An 18413-nucleotide genomic window follows, 5' to 3' on the forward strand; every position below is an offset into this window, starting at 1 on the left:
TCTTTGCATGCCTTTTCTGATCCTTCCTCTCCAAACGGCATAGAACAGCACACTTGTCACCACAGGCTGACAGAACAGCACCTGCAGGAGTTTACTAGAGATGTCAAGTGATCTTAGTTTCCTTAACAAAAAGAGGTGATTTTTCCCCTTTTGTATAGTTTGTCTGTATCCAGGGACCAGTCTAGTTTGTTGTCTAGATATAAACCTAAATATTTATATTTTGTTACCATCTCTATGCCCACCCTAAAAACCTTGACAGCAGGAGGCCTGAATCTTCAGAAATCTACTATCATGTCCTTCGTGTTAGAGACTTTAGATATAAGGTTGTTTTTGTGACTTCAGTTGCTGAAAGTTTTTGAAAGCTTCCCAGTCCATTCCTGATACACACACCACAATGGAAGTGTCATCCAAGTATTTCTGAATGGGGTAGGTCTCAAATTTGTATTTGAAGTCTGCTGTATATTTACAATGTGAAATCTAATGGAGCCAGGACAGTCCCTTGTGGAGTCCCTGTTTGTGAGATGATCTGTGGTGATTCAAGACCAAAGTCTAAAAGAAAAGAAAATTCATAGAATTCAGCACTAACTTTTCAAAACCTTTCGATGTACTAGGACAAGTGGACACAAATAATGCCACCAAATTGCTTTCTACAGCATAAGATGGAGTTAAACGTACCTAACTGTTATAAATCAAACAAACAAAAAACACAAGTTAATAGATGGACATGTGGTCAGCAGTTTGGTTCAGGGGTCTTATCACAGTAAGACAACTCTGGGTTTAAGTTGGCTGAGACTGTTCTGTGTGAAATTTTCATATTCTCCTTGTGCTAGTATACAGTGACCTGCATATACTCTGGCTTGTTTTCACAGCTCAATAATCTGCATCTTGGGTTGATTTGTTGATTCTTAGCATGTATGGCACTCATAGGGTGGTACACACCTGAGTGCCACGATAAGGCTCTGTGTAAATAAAGTGGTGCATAAATATGCGTGAATGTTTGCTTGTAACGTGGCTTGGAGTAGTTAGAACTAAAAAACTCCTATGTAATTGACAGTCCATTCCATTCCAGTTGGACCCAAGTCAAATATTCTTAAGCAGAATACTATCAGGTATGTACACTTTTTACATATGTGAATGGAGATATCCCTAAAAGTGAAATTTGCATTCCTTTCTTTTTTAGATGTGGCCAACTGGTTCCCAAAAAACACAGATGCCTCTTATAACCTGTGAGTATGCATACTGCTCCCTGTTCTGTGTCCTTGCTGTTAAGCATAACATTGTTCTGTTTTCCATAAATGGAGTTCCTCTTCAGCATAGCAACTGTCAGATTTGGACTCAGTCTTTACAACTAAAAATAGCAGCTATCGTTTATGAATAGAGGGAAGTTTTCCAGTCCATTATTTTTTGTTTCATTCTCAGGTCCAGAGAGGAATATGGGTGACACAGACGTACAGCGTAAACTTTTTAGATGAAGAAAGAACAGTTTTAGATATACAACGTATTGCAAAGTTACTTCACAAAAGTGTGAAAAGTCACCCTCATATTTAATTTAAAAAAGCAACAAACATTTAAAAAAACAACAAGCCAATTCTCTGGGTTAGTAGACTAAAAGTAATATATAGAGTCCTGTGGTGCTTTGATGCTTTTTATTTTATATAATGAGATTGTTATTTTCAGAGGTTATTTTCATGTCATCCACATCACTGATCCTTGGACAGTCACTGCACATGACCTAATAAATAACCTAGTTCTATCAAGGCTAATAACCGCCAAGGCTCTGAAAAAATGTCTCTCTCCCAACTGGATAAAACATTTAATTGACCCAGAAGGAAAAGGATGTAACTTGTGACTTGTGGTCTAAAATCACTCAAGGTGATTTTTAAGACTAGGAAAGTGCTATATAAATGCAAATGCGTTATGTTTTGAACAGGATATGTTTGAAAGCAGTCCATTGGACTAGAGTTGATACACTTGACAACAAGCTCCAAACTGTGCAGCATACTGCCTTAGCCTGAGGAATGTGTCTAACTGCACTGGTTTCCACACTTTCTGTTAAAGGTGTGTTACGGTCCGGGCCATAATTCGGATCCCGGTGGCTGTCTTTTTTTGTTCTGTGTTTAAAAGTCTACAGGTCATTCCAGAGCTGACGGCTGCTGATTGGCTTCCTGATCAAGTGGCTGTTTTGAAAAACCCTCTCCAGCAGTTGTCTCGGGACAGCAACTGACAGCAGCAGCAGATCCGTCCTTGGCCTCCAAACTCTGTGACTTTTGTGCACATGTTTTGCTAAGGACTGTTGAGCTTTGTAAATAGATTACTTTTCATGTGTAAATGGGTGCGGAAGCAGATGGGGTGAACTGCCTTACTATTGTCTGTAATGTTTTCTCCTTACTTATTCAGTTAGGAGTAGCACTTGTCTTTTGTTTGGTTTTTGTTTCACCTAGGGTTTAGATAGCACCTCCATTTCTGAATAAGCTTGTTTTGTTTGTTCTCCCTAGAGTTAAGCTTCAGTTTAGACAAAATAAACCACCTTTAACTTGTAAATCGGCTTCTGTGTATGGTTTTGGGAACCAGGGCGGTGTCACTTTGCTTTTAACCCTTATGTTGCGTTCCGGTACCCCTACACCGGGACATAACAGGCGTTAAATATATTAAACAAAAAGTGACAGTATTCTACAGTAATAACAGACACTGATGTTATTAGAATATCATGTGTATGTGTGTGAGAAATACAAAGATACAGTAATTGTACTGCTGTGGGTCATTGTAAAGAAGCAATTGGAAGGAACAAGCTCCTAAATCCCTCTCTGACACACTGGTTGCCACAGCCTGTTGCTGAAGGAGTTGCTCAGTGCTGTCAAAAAGACCTGCATGGGGTGGAAGGTGTTCTCTAACAGGGATGACAGCTTGGCCACCATGGTTGACACCAAGCTTTTTCTATTTTTTGGAGCTGTAATAGAAAGTGCCACCAACATATGTTTTTATTTTTATATTGGATTTTGCATTTGCTACCGAAATGGTTTTTGCTACCAAAACTTCTGTTGACCAGTGCTGTTAAGATAGCATTTTAAGAGTATACAACAAAGAGAAAAGAAAAGAAAATGCAGTAATGGAGTCATGGCTCGTTCCTGTAAATATTGACACTGGCTTGGTACCCATCAATGACATCTTCTGTTTAGGTAGCCATGTAGGGAGGTAAGACACCATAAGCAAACCAGACAGAAAAAGAGATGGCACAAGAGGACTATGAAAACACACGTTCCTTTTGTAGAACTTGGTTTGATGTGGTTTGTTAATGTGTGTGTGTGTGTGTGTGTGTATGTATGTGTATATATATATATATATATATATATATATATATATATATATATATAAAAAAATACTGACCGGTCTCTAGGCCTGTGTGACTGAGGTCTAGGAGCCAAGTTAAATTGCATTTTGTGCTGCTCTTCCACAGACATCTCCTATTGCACTTTTGCACCTCTAATGTACAGCAGACTAAGTAGAAGGGAGAGCAATAAATGAGTCATTTATCCATAATAAGAAAAAAAGATCATTAACTGTGCTGTGAGAATGCCTGATTTACAGTTTAGTTATGTAGAATCAGAAAAGTGCAACAAAAAATCCAAAATAAGCTACAAATTATAATTTGTATATGTAGAATTAGAGCTGAAGTGCTTAGCGAATTAAAACACTGATTCTGTATTAATTCTTGTCTAATCATTTAATTACGTGAAATTCAAAGGGACTATTTTCTTGCAGTCAGTGGTGTAACTCTGAATACTTTAAGTAATTTCTAAATATACTTGCATATTTTTGTTAGTTAATGATTTAATTGTAGAAGTTATTTTTACTGTAATATTTTAGTGCTTTTTTACACTTCTTCCTGCCTACAGTAACTATTATTGTACTTAACCATTTTAGTTGTCTATTAAAATTGTTTTATTGAAAGAGATATTTGTGATGCTCTACCATCTCAGCATAGAATAATTGAATATTTTCCCCTTAGCTGTGATGCCCATGAGTCTTCCACCTGTGTGAAGCAAGATTATTTCTTGTGACGTTCACACTCTTTAGTCCAGCTAAAAACAGAAATCTGCTTGATTGTTGATCAGGTGGTTTCCTGAAACCAGATCCTCATTCTTGAACACATGTTGTGTTAAATTTGGAATGTCACGTCACTGAAAAGATGATAGCTTCTCCACCCTACTGGAAAATACAGTTGGTATACTTATAGCCAGTCACACGTATGGATCAATTCTGTCAATAATGAGGAAGAAAGAGGGGATGCAAAATCAAAAGACGAACACAAAAAGCAGCTTTATATGTAAGCTGTGATTCTCTCTGTGGGATTATATCATTATATCTGGTATTAAATCACTGTATTCTTGGCAACCTATTGCCTGTTCAACCATCCTTGGGGTGACAGTGAATTCATAAGGGAATCATAATGTATATGAGTATGATTCCATCAAACGTATTTACACAGATAATGAAAAATTCCATAGATTATGCCCACTTTGCTACTATGTTTGAAGGTTCTCCATGCATGATCCCTGTTCTGTAAATACTTATATCCTATATCTAGTAAAATCATTGGCAGTTTCATTATACTTCAATTCCACAGCCTGCTGCTACGTCTAAACTACAGATTATATGACCAGTGAATTATATTCGAATGAAGCTTAACTGTTTAAGATGGGAAGAATGTGGATTCTAAGTTACACATATTTACACCAGTGAGTCATACTTGTATGTCCATCCATTAATGAATAATAAGTAAAGTTCTGGTTTTCTGTTCTGAAATGTAGCTCTTAAACAGCACGAGTACAAGTGAATGAGAGACTGAGAGCAAAACAAAATGGTTGCCAAGAAGCATATAATGTCCAGCAGAGTAATATTTAGAGATATTATAAAGGAGCAATTGTGAGGAGTTGGCTAATTACATACTTTTATATACAAAATAAAATACCTAATCACACACACCTAAAACAAGAGGCAAGAACTCACCCCACTGGAGAAAACCAGAGACATACTTCTCCCTTGCAAAGGGTGAAGAGTAGAATTCCTGATAGACGCCAACCAGTAGATCCAACAGTGTTTGGAGTCCAACAGGTCCTGTGGTCCGGTGGCCCTCTGCCAGATCAGATGCACCTAGGTCAGGCCCCGCTGACATTTTTCCCAGGGGGTGAGGGCTTGGTTGTTTGTTTTAGTGCTGTAGTGAAGCCCTGGTGTCCATGACTTTAAATCTTCAGTTTGCAGTTTCTCCGGTTTGACTCTTTAAAATTATGTCTATAGTAACGGCTTTCTCCAGATCACGACCTAATTCTACTGCAAACCCCTCCTCAATTGCCTTTCCTTTCTAGCTGTTCTGCTTGATCACAGAACATGAGCAAAGGTTTTCATACAGACATCCTCTTTTTTATCATATTCTCTATCCCTCCCTCAGTTTACTGTCACTTACACTCTCCCTCGCTTGTATGTCTTTCAGATGCCTGGATGTCTGTCGGGGTCTCTCCTTTTTCTTCTCTTCCCATAGCCGTGCGTCTGTTAAGCCTGCAGTTTCTCCAACTCTGACTCAACACCTTTTTTGGTCTGGATCTCCCTCTCGCTGTCTTTCAGCTGCCCCTTTTCAAAGTAATCCAAAGTTCCTACTGCAACAGTTTAAGGTAATAGCAAAGCACTGAACTGTTCAGAAACAATTCCTCTTTTCATTTTGTGCATTAGTAGCTCTTTGTATTACCAGCCCTTGTTTGCTTTTATTCCCTGTCCTTCCTCTTGTGATAGAGCAAAAAGGAACTGCTGACCTGAATCAGTTCTAGATTTTGCTTTTGTTTTGAAAATGTAAATCTCTTATTTTGTCAACTGTCCAAAATCTTTTTTTAGTTCTCTTCATTTTTTCTTCTGTCCCACCCTTCTCGTCTCTCTGTTATCCTTCTCAGTTCTCATCATGTCATATTTTTGTCACTCATTCTCTCAGGAATGCAGTAGAAGCCGTTTCCTCTCATCCAGTTCAATGGAGTTGAAAAATTGTATTGTTAGGGTTAAAATTGTTTGTTCATCTGTTACTACTGTTTGTATCCCTCTTTTGCCCTTGGCTGCCTGAGCTGTAGTGGTCTGTCTGTACTCTCTTTAACAAGATTTTTTTTCTTGTCCCCAACTTTTCCTTCTTTGACATTCCAAACAACCTGCCTCTTTTCCTCTCTCTCTTTTCCTTTTCTCCCTTTTCTCCTCCTTATTTATAAATACACTCACCTTACACTCAACATCACATACATTATATATGTGTATATATGAGTGAGAGAGAGAGAGAGAGACAGTCAAACCTATAATTATTCACACCCCTGGCATATTTTGACTTAAAGTTGTTTTTATTCAACCAGCAAGTGTTTTTCTTTTTACCAGAAATGACACAGGCATATGTACAATGTACAAGAGGCATCATTGTGGGAAAAAAAATTCTCAGCTTTTGACATTTGAGCAAAACGTTTTATGTCCAGAATTATTCATACCTTTCACAGTAACCTATAGATAAGCCTTTATTGGTTATTGCAGCAATCAAACACTCCCTATAATAACAGACCAGCTTTTTGCATGTCTCCACAGGAATTTTTGCCCATTCGTCTTTAGCAATGAGCTCCAAATCTTTCAAGTTGGAGGGTCTTCTTGCGGTCACCCAGATGTTTAGCTCCCTCCACAGATTCTCAGTTGGATTCAAGTCAGGACTCTGGTTGAGCCACTGCAAAATGTTAATGTTTTTGTCTCCTAACCATTTCTTCACTACCTCAGCTATGCGTTTTGGGTCATTGTCGTGCTGAAATATCCACTGGTGCCCAAGGCCAAGTTCCTCTGCAGACTGCCTGATGTTGTCGTTGAGAATCTTCATGCATTGCTCTTTTAATGGTCCCATTTACTGTGAATAGGTTCCCTGGTCCATTGGCTGGAAAACACCCCCAGAGCATTAGGTTCCCACCACCATGTTTGACAGTGGGGATGGTGTTCTTTGGGTTAAAGGCTTCTCTTTTTTCGCCAAATGAAGGAAACATAATTGTGACAAAAAAATTCAATTTTTGTTTCATTTGACCATAGGTCAAATGACCATAGGTTTACACACCCACATTCTAACCTGAAAATATGATTAAAGTTTATTTTGTGACCCAGAAAGATTAATAAGAGTAATTTTGGTCGTGTCCAAATTCATGGGCTGCATCCTCCTGAGGCCGCATTTGCAGACCGATTACGTCACAGCGACACGCCGAAGGCTGTAAAAATTCGTAGACTCCTCCGAATGCAGCCGACAAATTTGTCCTCCTTTCCCCCGAATTTGAAGGATGGGTCGGGTGTGTCCTTCGTGGCCTATCACATCCCAGAATTCATAGCCAAACTCCAGTTTCCAATAATGGCGGCCGCTACTAAGTTTTAAAATTCCCCTTCTAATCTTTATGGGTCACAAAATAAACTTTTAACATATTTTCAGGCGAGAAAGTAGCTGTGTAAACATCAAATATCTGCTTGATTTACCAAGGTATTGCATATTTGCGAAAGTGCTTTGACTTTTCGGAGACGTCTGCTACTATTAAATTCCGGTTCTTTTTCCTGAATTCCTTTGCCGACAGAGAAAGACTGGACTCAGTGGTCAAGCTCAAAAAAATCATCTTTATTGTACATTTCCGGAAACGGAGAACTGTAGACACGAACACGCACCCACAGTTCTAAAAACATTGCAAGCCAAAAGGCGTATATATAGTTCTGCTATATGTCACACACAGTTTTGATCTGGAGTGCACTCTGCTTAGTTTCACTTTCTGTATGCCACGCTTCCTGTTCTCTGCACAAAGCGTGCAGTCTCCTGTCAGCCTCCGACCTGGTTTATACTCAAAGTTGGCCCTCTCTTAAACTGGAAGCAAACTATATTAAAACAAGTAACAATAAGCACTAAATATATATTTATTTCTTACACTACCCACCAGCTCGATAGCTAGCCGGGAGCTCGAGGGTCACTGAAGCCGCCGAGAACGGCACAACTCCCGGCACATCATTTTTAGATCACCGCGGACTTTCACTACTCAGGTTAAACGTAATATATAAGTCACTTAGACAACCTAAAAATGTTATTGTCAGGCTTTTTTCAGTGTTTTATTTGTTCGTGAGTAAATCCGTTTGGGTGAGATTAAAGTTATTAGATTAGATAAAATAAAACTTTATTAATCCCCTGGGTGGGTTCCTCCTTGGTTTTTACACAGCTGAATAAACGTCAAACAGAAAACTGATTAAACAGAAGTATGAGACAGTCGAGAATTTACGCCAGTGTCCTGTTATATTTTAGATAGCAAGGAGCAGACGGCCGAGTTTATTAAACTCCACCGAGACAGCGGTGACGCTAATCAGAAGGCTAGACTGTCCAATTTCCCCAGCCTTTTACTTTGGGCCTACCCGACCTTCTGAGGACCCGGCCCACGTAGACCGCGAAGGCCGGGTCCTCAGGAGGATGCAGCCCATGAATTTGGACACAACCTTTAAAACTTAGTAGAGCCACCATTGCCGGAAAGTGGAGTTTGGTTGGGCCGCGCTATGAATTCTGGGATATGGTGGGCCACGAAGGACACACCCGACCCATCCTTCAAATTCGGGGAAAAGGAGGACACATTTGTCGGCTGCATTCGGAGGAGTCTACAAATTTGGACGGCCTTCGTCGTGTCGCTGTGACGTAATTGGTCTACAAATGCGTCCTCAGGAGGATGCAGCCCATGAATTTGGACACGACCTTTGTTGAAATGAAGGAATTACACAGCGGTCTTTTCCTGTTTCATATGTTAGCTATGCTCTTTCTATTTTTGGTAATTCCATGCTGGTGGAAACCCAAACAAAACACGCATTAAGAGGCTGTAATACCTGTGTCTCAATCTCGCGGCCCATGTCACCCCTACTTGCAGCCCGCATAATGATGTGACGAAATATTTTTTTTAATTATTGTTCAAAAAATTATCTAATATCTAATATGGAGGCAATAGGCAGAGTGTTACAGGCATAGACCTAAAGAATGTAGCCTCATGGGCCCAGTTGTAAGTAAGCTATTAAGACTCGACTGTACACTGTGTTCGTGTTTTCCTCCGAAACAATAAGTTCCGTTGGAGCAGCCTTTCAACGCCTCTCTCTGTCTCTTGCTAGCAAAGTTGACCCAGACAACAAAGTAAAGCTAGTTTTCGGCTACGAGGCCAACACGGAACCCGACGTATTAGCCCTTTACTACGGTTCGGAGCTGCAGACCTGTTTTATATACAAATAGTTTTCTATACAAGATCGCTGCAAAAAGTGCAGCCGTACCTAATGTCCACCCTACTGTTACTCATTTTATATTAAGATTTAAAAATCTAGTTGGTATCGGTATGGCAAGTAGCCTTCAGTAACAGTAATAAATCACACAGCAAAAGTACATGTAGTTGTAAAAAGCATGATAATACAGTATATTAAGTAATCCAAAGTATTCAGAATACCTTACTCTCAATGAGTTACGTAACGGAATACGTTACAAAATACATTTTGGGGCATGTAAAGGTAACCTTCCCAACACTGCTATTGGAGTATGGAGAAGTTTATTTTAAACAAAATAAAAGTTTTGGTTAAAAGTGATCTGGTGTTCACCAGGCACAGGCTGGAGCACAGGCGTCAACAAGTCCAGAAACCCGACGCAACGGTCTCAGTTTTCGGCAAGGTTCACAGTGGAGGTTTAGCCTGGGAGACCATGGGCAACGAGGCCGAAGAGCATCATCAAAGCCAACCATGGGCACCAAGCAGGCATCAACAGCATCCAGGAAACACAGACACACAAACAATCTTGGGAACAATCCAGGCGCTGGTCGGAAAACACCAGAAAAATGCCTTAGGGAAAACCTCAGCTTCACCAGCCGAATCCTCCTAAGCTACAGCCGAAATTACATCATCAAATTAAACTATTGGAAGTATTCTTTAAATTCAAAATTGTATTATAGGTCTTATTGATCTTGATCTTATTTTTAGGCAACGTAATGGCTTTTACACACGTAAAATGCAAAATTTCATGTGAAGAGACATGCCGACCGAGTCTAATATCAGGATGAATGCCCCTTTTCAGGCTGTCATTTTCAGGGTCTATATGAATTTTAAAATCAATCAAACTGTGGTTGATTCCTGAGCTGGAGTGGAAGAGGGGAGTGCTGATTCTTTCCTTTCCTTAACTCATAACATATTAACCCTGCTGTAGCCAGGTTTCTGTAAGGCAGCATAAATCAATATCCTGATCATTTATTAAATCGTTTACTAAAAGGGGCTTAACATTAGAGATTATTGTCCACATTTCACCATTTTATTCTTTGGTTCAGCTGAGGATTATATTATTCATTCTTTTTATTTTTTTCTTTCTGCTGATTTTTGGTTGGTTTTTTTGTGGTCTGGGAACTGGGGGTTTGCAGACGAGATGCTCCAGAGAGAGACAGCTTCTCGCTCCCAACTCGGGACGGTCATGTTTTATAGGGTTTATTAAATTTGGCCAGATTCCTAGAAATAAAAGCAGCTCCGTCCAAAGTGGGATGGATGCTGCCTCTCCTAACAAGAGGTTTCCCATTGGTCCAAAAAGCTCACCTCGTTTTTTGGATGCAACTCAAACAGGCAGCACTTTAAGGAGAAATCAGGCTAAACATGTCACTCCTGGTCTGAGTGGGGAAGGGACCTGAGAAAACGAGCCCAACATTTTGATGCATGCTCAATCATCCAGGTAAGAAAATCTCCAAAGGTTGATTCTGTTCATCTGGACATAGTGTTTTTTTTGGAAGAAACGTTTCATCACCCATCCAAGTGACTTCTTCAGTCTCTGCAGGTTTCCCCAATCTTATAAACAGTACATTTGCATAATGACTGAAACCAGCCCACTGAAGGAACAATGGGCTAGGAGGTCAGTTCCTTCATCATAATTATGCAAATTCTCATGACCATTGATCAACAATCACTGATCAATGGCCATGAGTACCATTCACAGAGAGTTGGGGAATGGCTGTAATCCCAGCATTGTAAGATAGCTTCAGATGCCGACAAAACAGGATTACTCCTAAAATTCTATAAATGAGCTCTTTCAGTTAAAGGCTTCCGGGCAACAAAAATCCTCCAGAAGGCACAGCACCAGCTGCTTAATGAATGGGTGAGGCAAACAAATTTTACCATTGATGTGGGTAGGTGGGGATGGTGCACAGTATTGCTAAACCAGAAAGACTATCATGAGAAAATTTTGTCACTGCTCCGTGACGAAAATACTTATGAGCCCCTTAAACGAGACCCAGGAAGTGGCTACAGGAAGAGGGTGATAGACTGTCTGAAGCATTTAGAACAAGACAAGGCTATTGACCGGACCTCATACCTCAGGCTATACCCAGGGGAAACTACACAAAGTCTGTATGGTTTATCAAAGATACATGAACAGAATGCACCTTGAAGACCGATTGTCTGTATGATCAACTCGGTCACCTATAACATCTCTAAGTTTCTGGCTTCGACTTTCAATCCGCTGGGAGGCAGCTCTGAACACCACATCCAGAACACCTTGGATTTTTTTGAGAAGTTGAGAGATGTCATTATGGAGGCAGGTGAAACCATGGTCTCGTACGATGTTACATTTCTCTTCACTTGCATCCCAATCACGGAAGCATGTGTTTGCTTTTGGAACTGTGTCTTAATTCCAGCTACTTCACATACAAGGGTCAGCTCCACAGGCAGAAACATGGGTGTGCCATGGGTTTCCCAGTTTCACCCATTGTGGCCAATTTGTACATGGAAGAAGTGGAAAAGAGGGCTTTGTTATCCTACCCTGGAACACCACCAAGTCATTGGTTCAGGTATGTGGATGACACCTGGGTGAAAATCTAATTTAAACCGGGTCAAGTTGAACTACAAACACCACCAAGTGTGGTTCAATTTCTTACTCTTAAAACCCCAAAATTACTTTCCAAAAAATACAGAATGCTTTCTAAAACAGATGAATCAATATCACTTCCTATTGCAAAATGGGAAGCGGATTTATCAGTTAACTTAGACCAAAACTTCTGGACTCAGATTTGCTTAAAAACCTTTCATCTAATTAGAAATCCCAGTCTTCAATTAATTCAATACAAAATACTACATAGAGTGCACTATACAGGTCATCGGATGTTCAAGATGGGCTTATACATCTACCAACAACTGCTCACACTGTCAAACCAATACACCGGACAATTACATCCAGGCTCTTTGGTTCTGTCCACCAGTTCAGAAGTTTTGGCGCGAGACATGTGAGGACTTGTCAAAGTGTCTGAAATGTAACATTCCAACTTCCCCCTTAGTGTGTTTGTTGGGCAGCTTAGATAATGTCACTACAGATAAGAATATGGCCCATATGGTTTTCACTGCCCTATGCATAGCCAAGAAAACAGTCCTCATGAACTGGGGAAAAAAAAAAATCTTAATTCTAACCAATATAGAAATTATCTATTAGATTACATTAGTCTTGATACAGCCTCTGCCACCACATCAGATCAATTGCTCTGGGCTCCTTTGATTAGGTCCATCACCTAGTGGGGATGGGGGGTCATAGTTTGGTCCCACCTTCGCTGTTGTAATTGGTGTGGGGGTAGGGACAGGCTTAGGGCATCAGGGGGGTTCCCCAGGAGCATCTTCCTTGGGGGGGCTCAACCCGGGGTGGCAGTCATGGCCTATTAAGGACTCTGTTGGCTCTTAGGTGACGGTTTCCGCGTGGCTGCATGCAGCGGGGCTAGGGGAGGGTCCGTGCTGACGGACGTGGGTTACTGACCTGGTAGCCTGGCTGCCCCTGGGTGGGTCCCGGACCGGTGTAAGGTTCTGGAGGCACACCGTCTCTGGGCTGGGGCCCTAGCCGGGCCTCGGGTCCTGGTTGTTATGTTGCCGGGGTTGTGGGCGGGTGGGTGTATGGGGGCCCGGGCCTGGCGCAGCGTTCCGCCAGTGCATCGAGCCACCTTGGGGGCTCTTCAACTGGTGGGGGAGGTTGTTACATCTTGCAGGAGGTCTCCTCTCTTCAGGAACTGACTCTGTAGGAGGGGGGAGATACAGGAGAGGTGGAGGAAGATCTCAGCCTGGGTGTCTATTGTCTTGTGTAGTCTGGAAGATGAGTGGATGACAGGGTGGGTGCAGTTTTCTCTGTGGTGGGGTCAGGTGGGCTGTCCCGGGCTCTGTGGGGCCGGGCGGCGCTGCTGTTCTGGGCCCCGGCCGGGCCGCTTTCCCTGGCGGGTTGCGGAGTATGGGGGTGCCTACTGGGTTCAGCGGGGGAGCTGGCCCCGGGAGGGGTCACTTGCCCCTCCCTTCCTTCCCTCCCCGTCTCCAGCTGCCTCCCTCTTCCCGCTCCACCACAATCACCCACACATGCAGGGCCTTGGGGTGCAGGTATGTCACCAGGGTGCAGGGGAGGCATCCCCCCCCCTGTCCCCTTCTGGCTGCCTCTGCCTCAATTTTATCCCACAACTTAGACATTCACATTACTCACACTCTCATAACACATACATATAGGATCTTGGGGGTGGCCACGCTACACAGACTCCAAAAGACCATCAGGGTGTACACCTCACCCCTGGCGTCGTTGCCCACCTCTCAATTTTAAATACATGTAGACATTGAGGGCTATCAGGAGGGGCTATGCACTAACCAGCTGCTCTCTGGCAGGTGGCTCCATGCCCTCCTGGAACACATGCATCAACATTACATATGAGAGGGCGGAGGGAGATTTGGAGTCTTCTCACACCCCCGTTCTCTACGACCTGCTGGAGCGGGGGGTCAGGAGGGGGAGTTGGCCGTCCGACTGGGGTCTGGAGTGTGGGGCCTCCCTGCTGCTGCGGAGTTGGGGCGGTCTGCTTCTCCCCACCGCAGGGAAAAGGGTAACACTACCTGGTTCTGGGTGCAGTTTCCCCCTCCAGGGGCAAGGGTACCTAGACCCGGTTCGTAGAGTACGCTTGGGGAGTGTGATTGTGTGTACAGTGTCTCTCTATGTCTGTCTCCACGTTGGTTGAGTAATTGTATATGAGAGCATGAGGGTGGGAATGGATGTTTGTATCTGTGTGTGCCTGTATGTCTGTGTCTATATGTCAGGTCGGGTATCAGACGCCACCTCTCTGGGGACATCTCAGGCCCTCTAAGGTATGGAGGCCTATCTCCCCCTACCACTTCCCCTGCCGGTGGCAGACGCCCTCAGACATCAGTGCGTTGTGGTTCTTTGTGTCCGGGGATGGGCGCCCAGGTACACACCGGGTCACTCCTTGGTGGCTGCTTGTCGGGGCCTGGAGCCTGGGGCTCGCTCGGGCCACTTCGGGGGTGGGGTGCCCTCGGCCTCTCGGCCTGGGGCTCGGTCACTCTGGCACAGCTGGCTGCCGGCAGAGCTCACGGGCGCGTCACTGCTACCCCCCTTGGCTTCTGAGTGACCCCTCATCTGGGACTCTCCTCAGCTCTTTCAGGGATAGTGGCGCAGCTGCCCCTCTGCTGGTCTTCCTTGGTCTCTTGTGTTCTGAGGGTCTGGAGTCTGGAGTCTTGATCTCCTCCATACCTGCTTCAGGAGGACGGGGCTGTGGCCCCCCCACACCCTCTAGCAGATCATTACATGAAGGAACCTTTTAAAAACAAGCGCGTCCATGCTCACAGGTGTACACACGGGTGCTCACACACACAAACTACACCCTTTTTGGCTCCTACCTCAAAGCACACTGTGCGCTGTCAATATTACGTGCTGCACAATAATGTTTAATATTTAGTATTTACTGTTACATTCCCATATATCATCGTGATGTTGTTTATTGTATTGCTCTCGTTTTCTTCTGCTTGTTTTATTTTTTCCTTTCTCAACAGGTGATCCAGGTGATTGATATATTTATTTTTTGTCTGCTTATTTAGTTGTTTTTTTTTTTTTTGCCCTTTATCCCCGTCCCTCTTCTCCGCTGTTTCCCCCCCCCCTCTCCTCTTCCTTTCTCCCTTTTCTTTTCCTCATTCAAGTCTGTCCCGTATCTAGCAAGTGAAAATAAATAAATAAAATAAACAATAAAAGGTGAATCAAATAGACCATTACGGCAAGGCTGGGATGGTCAATTTGGTAAAGTAAATCCGTTGGGCATCTTTCTTTGCCTTTAGACAATAATTCTGATGGCAAAAGAGCCAAACGGGACAGGCAGAAGAAAGAAAAGAAAAGGCTAACATTGGAAAAACAATGTTACATTCATAAATTCAATATTGATTTTAAGCAACCTCCAGTTGATGTAACTGAGTACTACTAATGTGAATTGTTATTTGACAGAATCGACATTTGTCCTTAGCCATCAGTTTCAGGTTTCCTTCAGTGTCGCCTACTCTGGCCCCAGAAAACAAACAACTAGGGTTGCTGGTATATCTTTGTATTTCTAAAATTTGCTCCACGGTCAGTGTGTCAGCCTGTTTTTTCTGTCAGGTGTCGCTGTGTGCAGGCAGGAATAGGACCCAAAGTGCAGGCTCACGGCAGGCAAAAGTGTATTTCAAAACTCAGCTTTTATTGCTGGATGGCAAAACGTAACAAAAAAATCCAAAATAAACTTACATGAGCAGGCAGACGGAACACACAGCATAAATGAGGGTAGATCACTGTTATGGTAAGGACTAACTCAAGGGTTCATGCAGCACCCTCTGGTGGTTGTGCCGTGTGTATTGTATGTTGCAGTTTGGCAATAAAGGGAGTCGCCACGATAAGACAGAGCTGTCCCAGTGTTGTTTATGGCGTTGCTATTAAAGTCACGAGAGCTACCAAAACATGGTGTCAGAAGTGCTCGGGAGAGAAGAAGAGCATAACGGAACACGGAAACTTCCTCACCGGAGAGAACTCGCCCTGCAAGGTTGCAATAACAGCCACAGTAAGAGCTAAGCTAACAAATTAGCAAGAAGCGCTAACTAGCATCTCGCGACTAGCAACATGGCGGCCGCACCAGCAGCCTTTCAAGTATCACCGCCGTCAAAGTTTGATTTTTCAAAGCCGGAAGAGTGGCCGAAATGGATCCGACGCTTCGACAGGTTCAGGATAGCATCCGGACTCGAGCTACAATCGGACGAAAACCAGGTTAACACTCTGATATATACAATGGGCGATGAAGCTGAAGACGTGATCACCTCATTGAACCTGACCGAAGAGGAGGCGAGTGAGTACCACACTCTCAAAGACAAACTCGAGGCACACTTTGTAGTCAGAAGAAATGTTATCTTTGAACGTGCAAAGTTCAACCAAAGGCAGCAAGAAGCAGGAGAGACTGCAGACGGGTTTATTACATCCCTATATGCCTTGGCTGAGCATTGTGGCTACGGGGCGCTGCACAGTGAAATGATAAGAGACAGACTCGTTGTCGGAATAAGAGACAAGAGACTCTCGGAGCAACTACAAATGGATGCGGAGCTCACATTAGAAAAAGCAGTGATACGGATTCGCCAAAGTGAACTTGTTAAGAAACAACAGGATCTTCTTAAAAACAACTTCAAGCAGGAGAATCTTTGCAACGTGGACATCGTTAAAGCAAAAACGAAACACTTCAAACCACGAAAGACTGTACCACAAACCACGGAGAGGAATGTGAAAAGCCAATGCAACCGATGTGGAAAGACACCCTTTCACAGCAAACACCAGTGCCCAGCCAGAGAGGTACTCTGCAATCAGTGCAAAAAGAAAGGTCACTACGCAAGAGTATGTAGGTCTGGGGCAGTGGGAGAAATACGTGCAGCGGGTGGTAACAGAGAAGAAAGAGAAATAGCATTTCTGGGAACAGTAGCCTCAGATAGAACAGAGGATGCGTGGTTGACTAAAGTAAAAGTTAACAATGCAGACTGCTGGCTAAAAATTGATACAGGAGCGGACGTAACCGTCTTGCCTGAAAAAGAGTACAACACTCTAGCACAAAAACCGCAGCTGCAACCCACAGATCTGAAACTATATGGGGTGGGAATGTCTCCATTAACAGTTAGAGGGAAATTTACTGCTAACTTGAGCACTCCAAGCAAAGCTACAGTACAGCCTGTGTATGTAGTAGCAGACCTGACACAAGGATTACTAAGCCGCATAGCGAGCGTAGCACTCGGGTTAGTGGCTAGAATAGAAACTGTGTCACTCACTTCAGTAGAAACAGTGAAGCAGCAGTTTCCAACACTATTCAGTGGGTTAGGCCGGATGGCGGGGGAATAAAAAATTGAGCTTAAAGCAGACGCCAAACCGTTTGCCCTGTCAACTCCAAGAAGAGTCCCGCTTCCCCTGTTACCCAAAGTCAAAAGAGAGCTTGCTCGGATGGAAGAGTTAGGTGTAATCTCCAGAGTAGAGCAGCCTACCGACTGGTGTGCAGGAATGGTTCCAGTACCTAAACCAAACAGAGATGAAGTGCGTGTGTGCGTGGACTTGACCAAACTAAATAATTCTGTGAAAAGAGAAAGACACATGTTGCCATCAGTTGAGCACACCCTAGGACAGCTAGAGGGCGCAAAGTTGTTCTCAAAACTCGACGCTAACTCAGGGTTTTGGCAAATACCTTTGTCCAAACAGTCAGCTCTTCTCACAACCTTCATCACGCCATTCGGAAGGTTCTGTTTTAATAGACTTTGTTTTGGCATATCTTCGGCCCCCGAACACTTCCAAAAACGAATGTCTCAGCTTTTAGAGGGGCTGGAAGGAGTCGTCTGCCAGATGGATGACATTCTGGTTTATGCTGACACACAAATCCAGCACGACAAGAGACTGATCGCAGTCCTGGAACGGCTCACAAAAGCTGGGGTGACATTGAAAAGTGAGAAGTGTGAGTTTGCAAAGACCTCAATCAAGTTCCTCGGACAGATCATCGATGCTGCAGGAGTCAAAGCAGACCCGGAGAAAGTGAAAGCAGTCAGCAACATGGAAGCGCCCACGGATGTGGGTGGAGTGAGACGATTCCTAGGAATGGTTAATCATCTAGGCAAGTACCTTCCCCACTTAGCAGAGAAAACACAGCCGTTGAGAGAACTACTCAGTACCAAAAACATGTGGTGTTGGAGTGAGGCTCAACAAACAGCATTTGACAACATTAAGGCAGAACTGAGTAAACCACCGAACTTGGCACTCTACAACCCCAAAGCACAAACAACAGTATCAGCTGATGCATCCTCCTATGGACTAGGAGCGGTGCTACTTCAGAAACAAGAGGATGACGCAACCAAACCAGTGGCCTTCGCTTCAAGAGCATTAACCCCCACGGAACAGAGGTACGCTCAAATAGAGAAGGAAGCGTTAGCCATAACCTGGGCATGTGAGCGATTCTCTGATTTTCTTATAGGCATTGAGTTCCATGTTGAGACAGATCACAAGCCTTTAGTACCACTTTTGGGCTCCAAGAACTTAGACGAACTGCCACCACGAGTACAAAGACTGA

General features: G+C 43.3%; 1 protein-coding gene across 2 annotated transcripts in view; it reads right to left on the minus strand.

Moving 5' to 3' along the window:
- dmpk (DM1 protein kinase) overlaps window positions 1-5760 on the minus strand; it is an 80924-nt gene extending 75164 nt beyond the window's left edge. For both annotated transcript variants that reach the window (XM_026181946.1, XM_026181945.1), the window contains exon 1: window positions 5008-5760. In XM_026181946.1, the coding sequence (XP_026037731.1) occupies window positions 5008-5173 (166 nt within the window). In that variant the 5' untranslated portion in view covers window positions 5174-5760. The remainder of the gene's footprint in view (window positions 1-5007) is intronic.
- Between the last annotated feature and the right edge of the window lie 12653 nt (window positions 5761-18413).

This window comes from Astatotilapia calliptera, chromosome 10 (assembly GCF_900246225.1).
Source record: "Astatotilapia calliptera chromosome 10, fAstCal1.2, whole genome shotgun sequence".
Lineage (NCBI taxonomy): Eukaryota > Metazoa > Chordata > Actinopteri > Cichliformes > Cichlidae > Astatotilapia > Astatotilapia calliptera.